This window comes from Cystoisospora suis (assembly GCF_002600585.1).
Source record: "Cystoisospora suis strain Wien I chromosome Unknown contig_560, whole genome shotgun sequence".
In the NCBI taxonomy this organism is placed as follows: Eukaryota; Apicomplexa; class Conoidasida; order Eucoccidiorida; family Sarcocystidae; genus Cystoisospora; species Cystoisospora suis.
Genome location: NW_027153361.1, coordinates 78101 through 95868, shown reverse-complemented (window position 1 = coordinate 95868; position 17768 = coordinate 78101). Strand labels below are relative to the sequence as shown.

General features: G+C 56.0%; 1 protein-coding gene across 1 annotated transcript; it reads right to left on the bottom strand.

The window, feature by feature from the left end:
- Positions 1 to 6376: 6376 nt before the first annotated feature.
- On the bottom strand, positions 6377 to 17758 carry CSUI_001422 (uncharacterized protein). Its single transcript, XM_068061628.1, has 9 exons — positions 14857 to 17758; positions 13444 to 13872; positions 12210 to 12946; positions 11624 to 11711; positions 10961 to 11014; positions 10008 to 10070; positions 8980 to 9357; positions 8225 to 8262; positions 6377 to 7826 (listed from the first exon to the last, which is right to left on the bottom strand). Exons 1-9 carry the CDS (start codon positions 16748 to 16750, stop codon positions 7587 to 7589), a joined length of 3921 nt encoding a protein of 1306 aa, XP_067926395.1. The 5' UTR covers positions 16751 to 17758; the 3' UTR covers positions 6377 to 7586.
- Positions 17759 to 17768: the final 10 nt, after the last annotated feature.

Here is a 17768-nt window from a genome sequence, read left to right as displayed (position 1 = left end):
AGATGCGGTCAGGTGCTACAAAGTAACTCTTTACAGGAGCTGAAGGAAAGAGCAGCGCGGTCCGATGGAACCGGATGCGGGTCTCGGGGCACCATCTGTCCTACAACGCAAGCAGCTGCTGCGACCGCAGGAGCTTTTCAAAGGGAAGGGAGAAGAAGTGGGTTTCAGTCAGGCGAACAGGCGCGTGGAATCCCATCACAGTCAGAGAAGCAGATTGAGAATCGAGAGGCAAATCAGTGGCTGGAAGGGGACGGAACGGAGCGTCACTCCTGTTCGTACCAGCCCCCTGATCCGACCCTCTGGGGCGACACTCTGGCAGCTTCAAGCAGAGAAGGCCATGACGCCATAGGAAGGCAGTGCCCTTTTCTACTGAGAAGCAACACGGGGACCCGGGTGGAGACCCCGGGTTCAAAACGGCTACACACTGAGTAGCTTGAATGTTGGTCATTTCTTCCTCCGAGGTGTCCATACTCGCAGCATCCGGACCCGCTTTGCTTTCCGTGTAGGCAAGTCCCCACCCAAACCTGCAATTCATACCGATGTTTCAACACACCATCAGAATACCCGTGCTCCCAAACGTCTCCTGGCCAGTCGGTTCGCCAGCGCTCGCGCCGCTGCCGCACACGCGCTGCGACGGTCGAAGTCCGCAGCAGCCCTCAACTTCCAATCTGGGTGGGTGCCGTCTCGTTGCGTGCAAGGAATACCGAAGCAGACTCCAAGCGAGCCGCAGTCTGCAACAAGACTGTCATGTCTCGCTGGTGGTTCCCACTGTGTCCAGAGACTGCCACGGATGAACAAAGCTGATGGCAGTGCTACAGCGCCAGGGAATTTGTGGGCATGAGGTCGCCAGTTTGTTTGAAGGGAGCATCAGCGAGCAGTACCAAAATGCTGTTGTGGACTCACACTCCCTTGTGTAGCCGTGCATGTTCTCGCTTGATCCGTGATTCCAGGTCCTCCGCGGCGAGTAAGCACGGTATCTCCCCGTCTTCATTGCTGCGGCAGCAAGAACAACAGCGCCTGCACCGTGCTCGCGTGACACGGTCACTAAGAGCGGGACCAGCCCGTTACCATGCCGAGAACAAGGACGCCGGAAGCATCAAAGGCCAGGCTGGGTCTTCCTTGTACAACTCTCAGCTGTCCCCTCATCCGTGTAGTGCCGCAGTTCCTCGCTCTGTCCACGTCTCCAGTGAGGTCGTGGTAAGTTTTCTGGTGCGGCCGGTCAACCGTTTCCGAGGAGTGTCGTCCGCACTCACGCCCATCACTGCTCTTGTGACAGACACCTTAGAGCAGCAGGCAGCATCACACGATCCCGGATTCCTGCTGCTTTTCACCGTTCATGATTCTGCATTACGCTAACACCCGACCTGGGTCAGTACCAACAGAGTCGGAGAGAACCGCGGAGAGCAGGTCTCCCGGAAATGGACGCTTCTCCCGATAGCGGGTTAGCTGTGTCTCCCGTCAACGGGGAGAGTCTTGAGCCGCGTTGCTGAGGGAACTCAGTGAAACTCCCAGGGGATCTCCCGAACACTTGTAGCCCCCGCGTACCGTCTCTGCTCAAGGCGCGCGGCAGCAGACTGCTGCCAGGTGTACCAGCTTACCGCGGATAACCAACATTGGCCCGAGAATCGTCTGCCTCGCGTCCGTCTTGACATGTTCCAGACTCCTGCGCGAGGTTACCGAGCGAGCCGTAACGATGAAGAACCCCACCAGCCAGGACCCGTGCCCACTGGCAGCGCTCAGTGCGGTTGCAGCTTCGGTTTTCCTACTGCGGCTGGAGCATCAAATCCCTTCTCTTGGCAGCGCGACTCAGAGTCTTCCCCTGCTTCCTTCAACGGGTTAGGCGAGTCAAAAAACTCTCCTTCTCAGCTCATCACCTCCACACAACGTATGGTAGCGGCCGGCCCCGCAGATTCACGATGTAGAAACCTCGCCAGCGACAAAGCATCGATCTGCCCGGAAGTCTCTGCGTCCAGCGGTCCGCCAATGCCATGCTATCTGAAGAAAGGCAACGGCAACGAGCTCAGCACGTCACAGCTTGTGAAACCTTCATCGCCTGTCGCAGCAGTGTCAAAAGCCGACGCTACGGGATCCCGCCGCCTGTTGGCTTCCTCGGCGTCCTCACCCGACCTTCGTGTCTGTAGGGCGTTAATCAGTTCCGCAGCAGAGAGGAATGTCCCGGCGCCGAGCAACAAGTGGAGGAAGCCTGCCTTCCGCAGTGTGTCAGCCAAGTTCATCACGACACAGAATCAAGCTCCGCGTGTCCCGCTGGACAGTACGTTTCATTATCCCGGGTGTAAAACTCATAGTCACATCATTTGAAACAGCTGTCCCCCCGAGAGAAAAAACGAGTGAAACACCCTGAAAAATTCTCTCTTCATTAAGTGCAACTCGGAGAGGAACACGAAGTGCCCTGGTTTCAAACATTACAGCCGACAGACGTGAGCGGTTGAGATGCTCGGGGAGCACGGGGGAGCAAGTACACAGGCTTCAGACGTCCCGGCTTTATGAATGGTCCTTGTCCCACGAACGGGTAGCATTCTCATCCCGAACTCCGAGGCCGAGCGGTACACAAGGTCAGCATAACAAGCGATTACTCTAAACAAAGGGTGATGCGCGGAGAGGCTTGCATTTGACGTGTTTACTTGTGCCCTTTTCGTCTTCGGGTCGCAGGCAGTCCATCGGAAACGGAGGCAAAGCTCAGGGCTGCAGCCGCTGCTGCCCGCAGGCTGGCAACAGTGCCGAGGTTACAGCTGGACCCCTTGTCGCTTGGGCACAGCAGCAGCTGTAGCAGCCTAGGTTCAACGGCGCCGGAGTCACTCAGGACTCCGCTTCTCTTGACGTGCACGCGACGCAGCTTTGGCACGAATAGGTCGGCGTGTAGCGGCAGTGCCGTCGGCAGTGCTAATAGCACGCGTGCCGCACGAATGAGCGGGACCGTAGTTGAAGGGAGATACCAGCAGCTCAAGCAGAAAGCTCATCGGCAAGAACGGGAGCTGCATAGAATACGGCACACTCTCGGTCAGGCGCTTCGGCATGAGGAACAGGTCGCTACACTCCAACAGCTGCGGCAGCAACTACAACAGCACGTTGAGCTAGAAACTCTAGGTGGTTCCACTTCTATCCCCCCGAGTAAACAGTTAAATGGGAATCGCCGCGAGGAGCAGCAGCACCCCGTCAAAGGTGCGTCTCTGTCACCTGGGCGAGAGAGGGTCTGCGAGGAAGGGCTGGCGAGTACGTGCCTGCCGCCCTCAGATCGTTTAACGGCTAGCCCGGTGCCGCAGGAACTGACGGGTGAGCAGGTGCCGGCCCCCAGAGGTGGCACGAGAAACGCCGCTGCTCCTGTGGGTAGGGAGGGGGGCACCTCAGTTTGCAGCCCCTCTTCGGCAAAGTCTCTAACGCATGAGGACCAAGTCACCACCACGCGGGGTGTGACCTCCTCCGAGCAATCCGGTCTGCAAGCGCTGTCAGGCGTACTCATCTCACAGAAGGACCGACAGCCCGAGCGTTCCAAGCGAGAATGGCCAGGCGCTCTCCCGAGCAACCCTCACTCGGCGGTTCCACAAAGTGACGTCGCAGAGGCCGCAACTGACGCCTGTCGTACCTTTCTCCATGGAACTCTCTCCGGATCGCTGCCCGGTCTCAGCGGCACGCCCAAATGCAGGATGTGCACAACGGGCTGTCAGCCAGTGTCACCAGCTGGCTTACACGACTCGCTCCGGCTAATGTCGCCAGGGTCACCCCTCCGGCCAGGATTGGCAGTTGGGAAACCCGGAGAACTGGTGGCTCTAGAGACACGGAACATTTCGGCTGCATCAGCACCAGAGTCGTCCGGCCTTTTGTCTCTGGAGTTCCCGGCCCCGAATGCTGCAGCTGTTGGGTCAAAATCTGAGCCGGCTGCTGGTGCCAGCGTCGCGGAGCAAAGTGTCCTGGAGTGCAACGCAAGGCGAAGCCCGGCAGGCGACCCTGCTGGCTATGCCCGGTGGCTCTCTCTGGCGACTCCGCAGTGCCAGAGGGCAAGTCAAGAGCGCTATGCCGATACCGCTGACAGGTACGGAGGCAGCGAAACTGCACCAGGTGCACACGCCCGTGATGAGGTTGGTCTGCCGACAGCACCTGCGACCCCTGCTGCTACGTGCGCCGTCACCTCTCCCTCCTCGGCTGCTGTTGGGACAGTAGTACCTAAATATATGGAAGGTTTACAGCCGGTGGATGCAGCAGAAGTATCGGCCAGCTACCAAAGCGTTTGCGGAAGTGACGTGAGGCAGGTCGCCACTGACCCGTTCGCCTCTCCAGCCACTGCCGGGCTGGCCTGGGCGCGACTACAGCAAGCTACTCTTCAGATGCATCAACTCAGGGGCTGGGGTGCCCAGAAGGACAAACACGGTCAAAAGCAGCTGTCTGAGTTACTCGCAGCAGCAGCTGTGTGCTGCCTCTGTACCGCCGCTGGGTGGCCTGCTATGAAACACCTTGCTGCAGTTCTCTCGTGCGTTCGTGCTTCGTACGACGCCACTATCGAATATCTCAACGAATGTCCGGACTCCTTCGCCGCATGCGCAGCTGCAATTGGATCGGGTAGTGTGCAGGACGGAAAAGTGCTGAACGATACTGGCGGCTCCACTAGCCACACGCCGTCCCCTACACCTGGACCCTGTTCGGAGAATGCTTCAAGACTCGATCCAGTGAGCCCCGGAAAAAAGCAACAGGGTGCCTCGAGGTGGCACGCCCGGCTAGGGGCAGCGGAAATTCAGGCCGCGATGCCTTCCTCGTGGTGCCTACAAGGCGCCACTGGTTCCCCACATGCAGAAAGCCAAGAGCGACTGCCTGTTCTTCGTCGTTCTCCCCCGCATTCAAGTCCCGGGCAATGGCCGCTGACCGCGTCGCTCACAGGAGAGCCGCTTCTTCTACCGGGCCAACCGGGTACACAGCTGTCGGACACTGGGCTACGAACAGAGAGTTACGTAGTTGCTGGGGTTGCTAGTAAAGCACACCGACAGGAGACCATTGCGGTGCGGAGTCAGGGAAAAACACACACCGTACTCATAAACAGAGACCGCAAGTCTGGAACCATCCCTCCGGCTCGAAGGATCTGCAGTACTGCGCAGGCCCGATTGCGACTTCCTTCTGAGGAAGAAGCACTCTCCGAGGCCCCGGACCTGTCCCCGGCGGGCAGCACAGCTGCTGGCGCAAACGGAATACGAGCTACAACCTCGTGCCATCGATTTGTTTCTGACCCTACGCCTGCACGCGACAGTGGAAGTGAGAGAGGGATGTCCGGGAACCACGTCGTACCGAGCAGCCGTAACAGCAGCCGGCACCACCCCGGCACCTCTCCACCCGCTGCACACGCGAAGAAACTACCGAGGGAAGGAGCTCGAGATAGCCCAATTGTGGCCTCGACAGCGAACTCCTGGGGAGATTTGCAGAGCGCTGGCTTGACTAGGCGTCAGAGGGAAGACGAACAAGCCACCATTCACAGGGCAGCGGGTACGAAACGGTGCTGCCCTCAGCTCCAACGAATTACTAGTTCTGTTGTCAGCGCACCTCACCGCGACATCTGCGACTTCTTCGACTTCCAGAATGGCTTGACGCGAGCACCCTTCTGCTAAGCCGAACAAGCAAATTCACCACGATGATGTTATCGGCCAGCACTGGCTGAGACGCTGCGGACGGCCGCCTGGACCGCCATAGTAAACCTCGGCACCAGACAGTGACTTCAGGGCTCTAACCGGTCTGAGGAAACCGACGCAGCTGAGAAAGTCATCCGCCTCGACACCTGGGGCTGTCTTTCGTCACAGTCAGTATACGGGCTCAGAATACCGGACGAAAGCACGAGCGCGGGCAGCAGCCTATCTGGGCTCCAAGTTCGCATTCCGAATTGTGGCGGTGTTGAATAGAATGTGTGCAAAGCATGGTTTTTTGCTTGCGCACAGCTTGTCCCCCAGACGGTACAGCGTCGAGCAGCATCGACGCACTTAGCCTCTTGGAGACGGTACTTCGAGAGCATCAGCTGGCACGCCAGCCAGCGTTGGTTCCACGCTCACCCTGCGCGAGAAACAGCTACATTGACCTTTCACAGTGCCAAGTTCCTGACGGTCATTGCCCCGGGTCTTTACCTTACGGCAGAGATGGACAAGAGATGGAACGCCCGGGCAGCACCTGGTTAGTAGTACAGGCACGCCGAGGAGAACTGCCGCCAGAGTCTTACGTGATGCCGGACACCTACACGCTCGTGGCACAGGCCCTTCCGACGACGGACGCTCGGCGACCGCTTTCGCCCTCCCACATCAAGGGAATGGCGTCTCCGTTGAATGCTAAATGGCGCTGACTCAGGCCGACCGGAGCAGAACACTCACTACTTCAGAACCTTACCGTTTACTTTGCTTCACTAGACCTGTCTGCCTTTCCTGCATTGTGATAGATGCGTCTTGTAGGCCGTCGCTGCAGTCAAGCGAACAGGCTATATGTGCATCTTCTCTGTCGGCCTGACTCCCCTGCGCTCCCTGTTCACCAGGTCAGACAGCAGCAAGTGTGCAAGCGTCCCGCTCCGCATTTCGCCTCGCCCCTTAACGCGGCCTGCAAACGTCCCTCGACTGAACCTCCGCAACCTCCCCCAGGTGAAGAAACAATTCAAGCAAACGCCTGAAATGGTTAGAAGACTCGACATGCCTGTTATTAAGGAGGTAGCTAACAGAGAACTGTACTCATCTAAGAATGCGCAGTATATGTCTATTGGCTGAGCAGTGGTCATACGTACATTACCGCGCCTGTCTCCGTCACCAGGAGAACTACCCCCGGACTGTATCTCTCCAGCAAACAAACCCATTTTGCTGTACGACTGAGCAGGGCTATGCACTTGAAACAAGAGGGGACTGGTCCTCCGACTGTCTTTCTTTTTTGACAGACATCAGAGTCCGAGACAGAAGACTCATTCTACGAGGATGAAGAGGACATGCTTGTCATCGCTTGCCCGGCATCCTGAACGCGGGTCAACGGCCTGCTGGTGAAACGAACGTCGCACCGTTCATACCGCGTCTCAGCATTAGGGCCCTCAGTGTCACACACATTTTTGCCGAAGGGTAGTGGAGTACTCCACATCGCGTTGACCGTTGTCCGGTTTTTCCCGATTCAGTAGCACCTCGGCAACGAGGCCCACCGACGCTGAAATCCCCCTGCTCACTACTTGAGCCGCTGACACCCCTCAGTGCAAGGTGTCACGTGTGTCAGCAGCTCTCAACTAACGGCTTAAAAAAACATCCTCGTGTAGCGCTCGGCGTCAACCATCCTTTCCCCTCGGAATGCTTGGAGTCAGGAATTGGGGACAGCCGGGTCAATGGACACAGGAACCTGATTCCACCGTGTTGTTCCTGGCGTTGTAGGATGCTTCTTGAAACCCAGGTCGCGTGACAGGACCCGGCACGTTTGTCAGTTGACGGTCCCACTGTCCGTTCCGGGCGTCCGGATCGATCTGTTACGAGAGGCACGAGTTGTTTGCACGTTGCTACCAGTGCCCTAAAACCCTAAACCCTTGTTCGGTGGACGTTTTTCTCTGCTAACGTGACCCGGCCTCCGTCCACATCTATAGTTCACTAAATATCATTCTGCCTGACCGCCGGCGCCGAGTCGTTTACGTTGGATGAGTCTTTGCCGCCCGTGGAGACCCTACCTGCCTCGACTTCTCTTCCGCCTGCGGTCGTGTGACCCCCCAAATTTCCACGGTGGCGAGCGATGTTGAGAGCATGAGATGCACGGCGATCCTTCTCTTCCTTCAGCGCACGCTGGATCTTCTCTTGCAGAAAACGTCTTCGGGATTCGATCGACGGAAGTGCCTGAACAATGTACAGCCACACCGGAAACCATGTACTGCAGTATGCCAGTTGCTGTCTAGAATGAGCGGGGGACCTGTTAGGCACTGAGTTTGCGAACGCGGAGGCTGGCTGATTTGCTTTGGCCGTTCGCCGCGGCATGACAGGTGGAAGCCGGCAGCAGGCATCTTCTAACGCCGCCCATGGCGTCAGTCGGTTTGGAGAACTATGAGCCACAGCTCGATCTGCGTCTCCACACCCGCGCCTCCCTGCAACTATACAGTCACTCAGCAGGAGAAAGGGGTGCGCGGAAACTTGAATCTGCCGGACATTGGGAGAACCAACCCCGGGGCCCATGCCCTGTTAAACTGTTGGGACGGTCGTTGGCCCCTCCAGCTGGGTTTCCTGTCAAGCTCACTTACTTTCCAGAAATCCCACAGAACGTGGACGGCGGGTATTCCTGCGTCACAGAGAAGGGAGCCGCAGTCGAGAGAAGAGCCCTACCATGGAAAACACAGCCGCAGGGCAGTTCCAGTACCGAACGTACCCCTCTCAGTCACTGGTCTTGGGCTGGTGGCAAAGGCGCCCCTGCGAGCTGGCTTGCACATTGCAAACACCTTAACACGGTTACCTCTGCTCGACGGCTAAGGGGCAGTGGTTAGTCTGGGAAAAACAGCTGCACACTCCTGCGACTTCCGGAACAGCCCCTCTGGCAGAAGCGTGTCGGGCTGACCGCTCTGGTCGTTCTGTGCCTCCGTCCTCTACCCGTGGGCCAAGGGTACTTCAACTTGGATTCAGACTCTGCACAGAATGGGAGCTCCTAACGCCGCAGAAGCGTCTCGCCTGAATCACCCTTTGCATGCGGGGTAGCACGAAGCCCAACAGCGAGGCATCAGATAGTCACACCATTGGCTGGGACGCAACCGCCCCCAACAACAAGGAAAAGAAGAACGCCTCATGCGGCGAAACAATGTGCGGCCGTTTTCTAGTCACTGCACACCTGGGAGCACTAAGCGAAGCCTGGCGTCCTCGGAAATAATGAGGACTCAGAAGACGAGTGTGGTGCGCCAGCAAAACAAGAATCAACTCCAACATGGATTGAACAGCCAGCGAAAAAGAGTGCTCTCAAAAAAGTCCATGACCCCAGCCTGCGCACGTCGTTATCTACAGCACTCACGTCTCCGTCTCAGGTGCCGATGGCGCATGATGGCTGGTCCAAGAGGCCTGCCTGTCTCTCGATGCACTGTCTGGGATGTGTGGCAAAGTATAGCCAACCCGTTGCCCAGATTCATGCTCTCGCTCGACTCCGGCTGCTCACGAACCTTCTCGCGCTTGCTTCCTGCCTGCTGATGAGGTGTTTCTTGCCTCGGCTGCAACCACACGTCAATGAGGTATCCGTCAAAGTCGAAAGCGTCTTTCACCTCGTAGTTAGCGGCAACTGCCCTCTCCCGGAAACCGCTTTTCTCGTTGCCTTTCCCATTCTCCGGGCCCGGTGCGGTGCTCTCACACCCGACCTGGTCGACGCCGACAGACGATATGCTCAGAGATTTCGCCACTGCAGTGCAGAACATTCGAGCTCATGACAAACCGTTCGTTTTCAGTAGGTTTTTCCCGGTGGTATTCGCACGGGCAGCGTCCCAACGCTATATTGCTCGGCGGCGAAGAAACTCCGACCTCGTCGAAAAGCTGCCTCTACCTGTTTGAAAAAGGTTACCAACAAAGGTGTATTTCCTCAGACTGCAGCATGACAATGAAAACAGGTTAGTTACTTCTTAGCTACGGCTGCTAAAGGTGCAAGGAGAGTGGAAAGGATACTGAGACAGAACATGCGACTGTGTGTAGTAAAGGGACCCACTGCGACTCATACGGACGCATTCTGCACCGTAAGAAGTGAATCCGAAGACAGGTCGACTTTTCAAGAATCTCCACCGGCCCAGTGCGGTGAAACTACCAGTCCACCCTCCACTTTCAGCACGAGATGGAAATTGCCGTCTGTGCTATGTACGACCTTGTCCAACAAAAAGCGGCAAGCGGATCGAAGAACCTTCACCTACGACAAACCAATACTTTGCCCTCGCACGGACCCGTTCTCAGTTGGAGTGAGGGAACGCTGTTAGCCTCGAGGGACAGAAGCCGAACTCCGGGACTGAATTCCGGAACCGAAGCATAAGCAACATCGAAGAAGATTCGGACTCGTCAACTCACCAGAAGCAACAGAGGCAGCGAAGCTGGCAGGAAAATCATGCAGCTGCAGTTCCCAGAAGGCTTCTGCGAGATTCAGCACAAGCGGGACTTGTGAAGTAAGACTTTCCGGAAAAAGTGGGAAACAGAAATCCGGATCGTCTCATGAGAATTTAAAGGGGTTTCTCTGAGCTCTCAGAAAGCAGTATTACCAGTAGTCGAAGACACTGTGGCTACGTGCAAAGGTACTGCGGAACAGCAGAATCAACCGCACAGGGGGAGACACGGACTATAAGAGGCTTCCGTTGCAATAGAGCGGGCAGACTACTGTCGGGGCCGGCAAATACACTCGAACGCCACTAGTCTGCATTTCAAAGAGGCGAAAAGTCCACACATGCCCAAGAACTGCTACCGCACATTCCTCTCAGGCACTCCCTGAGCGGGTCTGCGTGGCCGCTCAGCTTTTGTAAAACCACTCCTGGAGGCGCGATAGCGAAAGTTTAAACAAATGCTCGCGAGCCTCGACGGGCTCGTCACAACCGAGGTGGAAGAGACCAGTCCATCTACTACGGACTGACGCAAGGCATCGAGCGTATGCCGGTTGTTTGGCAGCTTTGTCCAGTTGCTCACGCTTGAGGCTCTAGGGCTCTGGGATGCAAGAAGGCAGAGATTTGTACGTATCCATCGGCAAGGAGGACACAGTCAGACTGTTCACTAGTCTTCTGCTGTCCCCAGTTGGCGCAGAGTGTTCGTGTGATAGGTTTGGTATTGGAGACTATCGTCCAGCAAAAGGCTTCATATGGATGAACCGCGACAGCATGGCGACTGCCACCGTTCCGTACCCTATCGGAAAAGGTCCCTGGGAACTCCCTACGAAGACGGCCGCCGTGAGACGTGGTCAGCCTTTTCAGCAAAGAAAGGATTATTCTTGCCCCGACCGACACGCGCGTGCAACAAGGTGCAGTCCGGCGCCTCACCTCGAGTGTACTTCCGCATTCGCTGCAGGCGGATTTGGTCCGCTGTCGGTACCGCTGAACGCACGCCGGCCCCACAGTAGCATCAGAGGTGTTGGGACCGCAAACTCACCCCGAGAAACGTTCTCAGTGAGGGCTGTCTGCTCCCCCAGTCCGTGACACTCAGAAGCGCGTCATGTTCTTCGCCTCTGACGAGATAGGTACGCTTCTCTCCAGGAGAGGTGTCAAAGTTACTCCCTTCACACCGGCCCTTGATTCGGCTTTTTCCTGATCGTCATTCTCTGAGGACCTGGTAGGAAACGCACTGACTGATGCAGAAAGGGAAATCGCCGTCACACGAAGGCCGTGTAATCGCTAAATTCGACTTCCGCCAGAGACCCAAGCTGCAGACCGTACTACTGGCGCCACAAAAGCCTACGGTTCTAATGAAGAACACGTCTTTTTTTACTTGTCGGAGACTGTCGGAGAGCGTTTGAAGAGAAGACTTCCAAGCATGAGAAGTGACTGAAAAAACTACTTGTGTTGTCGGAAAGCGCGACTCCAGTGAGCGAAGTTTCGATTCACGCTCGGCGGACCACGGCCAAACTGGGCTCTACCTCCGGTGACTGCAGTGGCTAAAGCAGTGGATTATAGCCGGCACGCTACGCTCCGGAAGCATGTCATTACCAAGGGAAATCTCCAGCGCAGCCGGAAATAGCAGAGCGCATCTGTCATCCCCTGCTACGCGCTCGAGAGGGACCAGAGACAGACACATCTGTAAGCCCCACACCACGGGAACAGGCACACGCGACGGCAAGCAACACATCACCGACGGTTGGTCTGAAGTCTTCTCTTCCTGAAGCCAGCACACGCGGGGAACCCAGACGCCAGCGAAGACGTTAACCGTGGACATAGTATGTCAGCGTCTGTCCATCTCGAACCTGCTAACGGAGGTCACCTTCATTGTGCGCCTGGCTGCGTGACTAGGGCGTGCGTGTGCCAGCAGGTGGTACGAATACATATTTGCCGAAAACTGAGATCACCGTAGCGACTGACCCCTCTCTCACGACATACCATAGACGGCTACGGCCAGGTCTAAAAGCTGAACCGCACATGTCGCCACCGGAAAGGTCTGCTTGGCCTCCGCTACGGTCGACTGCTTGGACTGCGGCGCACTACTTTTCAGAAGGCGCAGTCCCTCTCTGGCAGACGAGCATTTCCCCTTGGTCAGATACTTGTATGTCATCCGACGCAGTAAAAGCGCATGCAGTACCTGGCCGTCCTTGTAGGCAGATTGGTATTTCTTCTCCCACTTGCACGCTCTTTCCAGTCTGCCGCTCCTTACCTCTAAGAACTGCTGGTCAAGATATCGCATCACGACATAGCTCCAAATCACGTCACAGAGTCCGTGGACAGAAAACGTCTCTAGCCTGCGCAGTAAATTCACTTGGACCGCGCTGAAAAGGCGACTGCTCCCCCGCAAGACCGCGTATGCGTGCAACACTCGGACCAGCTGGTCCGAACCAAGCTCATCCGCCCAGTTCTCTATCAGTAATTGTTGGACTGCTGAATGCAAAGCGTCGCTACCGCAGCGCAGAAGTGCGTAAGCCTCAGCCAGGGTGGCGAGATCCTGTGGTTCGAAGCGCGGCAGTGACCGAAAAACACTGGGTTCCACATGCTGAAACAACAGTATGCACAAGGTTTCGCCTGTCAGGTGAGAAGAAGGGGCCTCGTCGGCCTGCGCCGCGCTTGTACATAGCTGCTTTTCTTCAGTACAGTCGCCTGGGCTCGGAAATTGTCCGGTCGGCAAGGCACTACTGTCTGAACGGCCAGCAGATTCACAATGGTGTCCAGCTTGCACTCCGTGGCCGTGCGGAGAAGAATCTCCGGCACCAGCCGGGGTCCTCCTCGCTGAATTTAGAGACACCGGCGTACCTCCGCCACGATCCATGCGTACTTCTACCACTCGGCCGAGGGAAATGGCTAGACTCCACAAAGTATTCGAAATGCCTGACAGAAAAATGCAGGGAAGCAACGTCTCAGAGAGCTGGGAAAAATATTGCGTGAAGACAAACCGCTACAACGAAGTTCTGTCGGATCCAAAAGCTTCCTCGTGGCGCCTGCGTTGCTACGTAATGCTCTTTCTGTACCGAGTAGAGTTACCGATCGCTTTTCATGGCTCCTAGCGGTATCAATTGGTACAGGGTGTTTTTTCGCGCTTGTTCTCCTACGTGCATTCACGGCACGAAGAGCACCCGAGCCCGTCGCAGCTGGTTTCGCTTCCCAGCCGACTGTAGAAAGCAAGCCACCACCGCCAGATAATATGCCGAGGAACCGCGCTGTGACAGTTTTCTGCGCAGGAGACAGAACATCTTGATCCACAAGTTGGCTTCCGGGCCGGCCTCAAGAAATCCGAAACACGAGACCATGTGGACCACGGAAAGTAGTACCACCAGTGCACCCACGACTGAATGAGACGCAGCAATTTGTTGTGAGTCAAAACTCACCTTGTGGTGTCATCTGGGCGTGTACCCGCAGGGCTCGCCTCTGCAGCATCTCAAGTAAAGACAACGACCCCACGGCAGCGCCGCCTCCCCTGCTGCACGCCCATGCCAGTGTTGCCACGGCTTGGCCATCGAGCTGGTCTTCCTGCTTCAGCAAAACACCTTCTGCGCGTGCTACGAGAGCCTTCAGAAGATCAAGTTGATGGGAGCGCTGTTCTCTCCAAAGAGACGACGGCGCACACTGCCCCCTGCCGCTCGATGTGGTCTTGCTGACTCCAGCCGAGGCCGCCCAGATGCATCGGAGAAGAGAAGAAAGTGACATGTCGTCGGTATCGTGCCTGGCCAGAAGCGTAGACATAGACTGCTGTAGAATGAAGTCATCTGCCGCTGCCGGGTGCTTTGCATAGGCGTGCAGAACGAGGGAAAGCTGCTCTGTCAATGACAAAACGCACACAGAAGCGCAGAGAAGAGAGACCGAATACATTACGTCCGCGAGGTGTCCACAAAAAAATGAAGCCTGATAGGACACTCCTTCTGAAGAGGAATTGCTAATGAAAGCTGTGACCGCGCGCACGCAGAGAAGAACGGGGCCAAAAGGGAACCAGACAGGGGAGCAGACGGGACCACATCAGCGCTCTAGAAAATTCGGCTTGGTACGGAACGCAAGCCAGCCCACACTGCGAGGAGGAGACGAAATATGAAGACCGTGCTTGTCACCGCGGAGGCAAACGGGGTCCACGAATGCCACAGCCCTCCCCAGCCTACTGCATTCGTTCTGGTCCCTAATACTCTGACACTTCACTGCACTACACACGAACGCGTTCCTAGTACGGACGCCTCTCTCCATTGAAGAAATTATCTAGCCATTCCTCGCGAGGCGATAAGCGCGACACCTAGACGGAGCGGGGGGCGTCCCTACCCAAACAATCGTACCAACGTAGCAGATGCCACCGCGCACATATTCTGCTGTCCTCTGCTCTATTCACTTGCAAGAGGTAGTCCCTCTGCAAGCAGCTTGTATGCACACACATGCAGTCCGCAATTACCCAAGAATACTTGAGCGAGAGTGCGCGTACGGAGAGAGACCAGTATTCTCCACAGAAATTCTCTCCTGTAAGTCGCAAGCAGTTTGAGTCCTTCAGCAGCAAGGGACTCTCAGAGGATTCGCTTGTGAAACGATTGCCACGTTCTGATCCACACAGTCGTACTGGCTGCCATAGTCAGGGTGTACACGGAAGCACCCCCGCCATCCTCGTACCAATGTATCGTGTGAGCACTCCGTCACGTGGACGCGGCCGGTGCCGATAGGGCTTCTCGCCAGAAACCACAGTGGATGAGCAGGGATCCGCTGGTCGGGTTACGATTGTGTAGCCCATGCGTGCTCTAGGAGCATGTGTGGGTTAGAATTCGACTTACTTGAATTCATTAGATGCATACGTTGCTGAACAATGGAACGAAGCAGCCGCAGTAGTCCAATCTGATTGGCGGGCGTCCTGCTCCCTGCGTCAACCAGATCGGCTAGTACTGAGCACTCGAGTTTGCCGAGTTCCTTAGAACAAGCGTGTAGCCAATAAGTAACTTCGCGGCACACGGTTATCGCCACGCCTGATGTCGCTGCGGTCTCATGTGCACCGATGGTGTTGGAGTGGACATACACTCGAAGTAACTGCGCCACCTGCGACAAGGTAAGTTGAGGAAGCTGACGGAGAAGCAAAGGTGCTGAGGCACGAAGAAGAAGACGCGGACAAACATTCAGCTGCTGAAAAAGAGAAAGAGAAGAAAGTAAGTCGTTCACAGGAAACTTGTCAAGGTTTTTTAATAGGAACCTTTGAACTTCCCGAAACTCAGGATACTGGTGAAGATATGCTCGGACGACTTTCGGCGAAGGTACATAAGATGAGTGAAGGGATGATGAAGACCGCCGGGCAGTCGAAGAAGACCTAGAGAAGTCGCCACAATCAGAAACTGTGCCGACGAGATTTGCGCCTCCTGTTGTTTGGTCCAAGCTTGGACTGTGTCCGCCTTCCTGTTCGCCCGCGCTTTCCTGCAGCCGGTTTCCTCGCGTAGGGCCTCCGTGTTTCTGCTCATTTTTCCTTACCAGATGAGTGGTGACAATCAACTTAATGCGGCGTAGAAGAAAAAGAAAAACTTCGGGAGAGATCCTGTGTTTCTTATGCTCCGAGAAAAACACAAGACAGTCGTCTACCGTGGTTGCTTTGTCGATTTGCTGCGTCTGGTGTTCTGTGTGTTGCTGACGGCGGTTGAGAGAGAGGACTGAAGAAACTGGAAGAGACGCGGGAGAAGGCGCGGTGACGGCGAGCCGCTGTTGGGCGGCAAGAGCCACCGAGACGCTTGTCGGCGAAGACAAAGAAGACGCAGGAGACGAAGAGAAAGAGCAGGAAGAGAAACCAGAAAGGAACCATGGTGGCGGCGAAGCAGAAGCTTGACTCAAGGAGCTGACAGAATAGATCCAAGGAGCGCTAGGAAATGCAGAGTTCATCAGCCGCGTTCTCAGAGGGTACGCAGAAGTATTGTGCATGACAAGTGAAGAAGAACCACGAGAGCCGCCGAGACAACTGATGAGACCTGTAGCAGAGGCGCACGACGACACGGCGGGACAGCACATCGGAAAAGTAGGGCGAGACACAGAAGAGAAACGTCGGGGCTCAGCGTGGCTGAGGCGGCAAGCACCAAAGGCATAACGTCCAATACACGGCAAGAACAAAGGCAATACAGAGCACTTATCAGCTACAGGCAAACCGAGCCCCTTACTCCACTGCCTCTTAGGAATGACGCGACCGAAAGTACGCCTGGTTCTTCCTGCACGGCTCTCTAGACCACTCCCTAGTAGCGTGACTCTTGCCTCCTCATCAGAGGCCGCCATCGTTTCCCTCTTGAACCGCCACCGTCCACCTGGGCCCATTGACTGGAAGCTCTCTTGTGCTTCCGAAGAAGTTCCGTATGAGCCGCGGGGCCGAGGTGTGAAAAGACTTGGATTTCCTCCCCGGAGATTGATTCTCTCTCGTGACACCCGTCGAGCTAGTGAGCGAGAAAAAAATCGTGGGGTCGCTTGCGGTAAGGAGTGAGTTTCGGGAATCTCCTCGTCCCTGCGAGGCGGCTCCACGACACCTTCGTCTCCATAGCAGGGAAGAACGTCTTCGGAAGTGCGTTTTTCGAATATCCGCTCTAAGTGGCGACAGACATGCCGCATTTGCGTCCGGGCGTGACGCCTGCGTGAACGAGGATGTCCGAAGGGGAGGGACTTGAAAGCTGCATCTTCGGCAGGGAGAAACTGAATCGTGCATCGCATATTGTCTTGGAGAGACCAGGGGATTTACGCGGTACCGACGGTGCCTGGAAGGGCCGAAGAGGTTTTCAACACCACACCACACTCCCTCCACGAGCAGTAAGAAGACTCCGACCCATGACGTTACGTGAAGTTCTCCCGTAGATGTTGCCCTGAGTCATCCGTTCATCGATGTTGATTGGATTGACGGGCGGAATGCGAGGCATGCGAGACTCACACCGCGGCACTCACCGAAGTTGGAGGAACGCAGCTGAGGGACAATTGAAAGCTCGGGCTGCTTTCCATTTGATTAGTCTGGTTAACATCAGTGCACTGGAGGCTCAAGGCAGGAGCTTGTAACGTGCTTGTGAAAAGAAAAGGCTTCTCTTTTTGACGCTGCGGTTGGAGTAGACATTCCGACATTCTTTCCTCGCTGGATCCTCCTTCGGCCTGAACTGACCATTTCGACGCCGCCGCCAACAAAATAAACTAGTGCAGACACTCGTGAACGTAGAAGAAAGAGACTGCGGAGCAGCGCGTTTGGAGTAAAAGGAGATTCGAGCTGTCTACGACAGGAGTAGTTTCCTTTGATCGGATGAACACTAGGAGACTGTGTTGTAATTCTTGAGATGATGGGTAGACCCTTCCAGCGTACGGCGTCGTGCGGCCGCAAGGGCCAGCATTGACTGAATACGCACAGAGCGAAAGACAGTCTTTCCTTTTTCTGGGGTGTAGGCATGAAAATATGGCCGCCAGTGTTTATTGCTGAAAAGCTCCTGAGGTTAATCGCGCCAACTAGAAAAGAAGGCCTCGGCAGAGAAAAACAGGTGTATGCGTATGCGTGTAGCCCTGTTGCAAAATTTCCGCCAGTCGGGTTTTCCCGTTCTCATGGGAACTCGTGGAGGTGCCAGTGTGCAGAAGCTTTGCCGGGTCAGACTATACAGGAAATGCCTCGCCTCTCAGTCAATCCTCTCGAAAAAAGCAACTGAAATGCTTCAGCGAGCTCTGGAGGTATCGAAGCCCCAAATTTTGGTCAGAACCC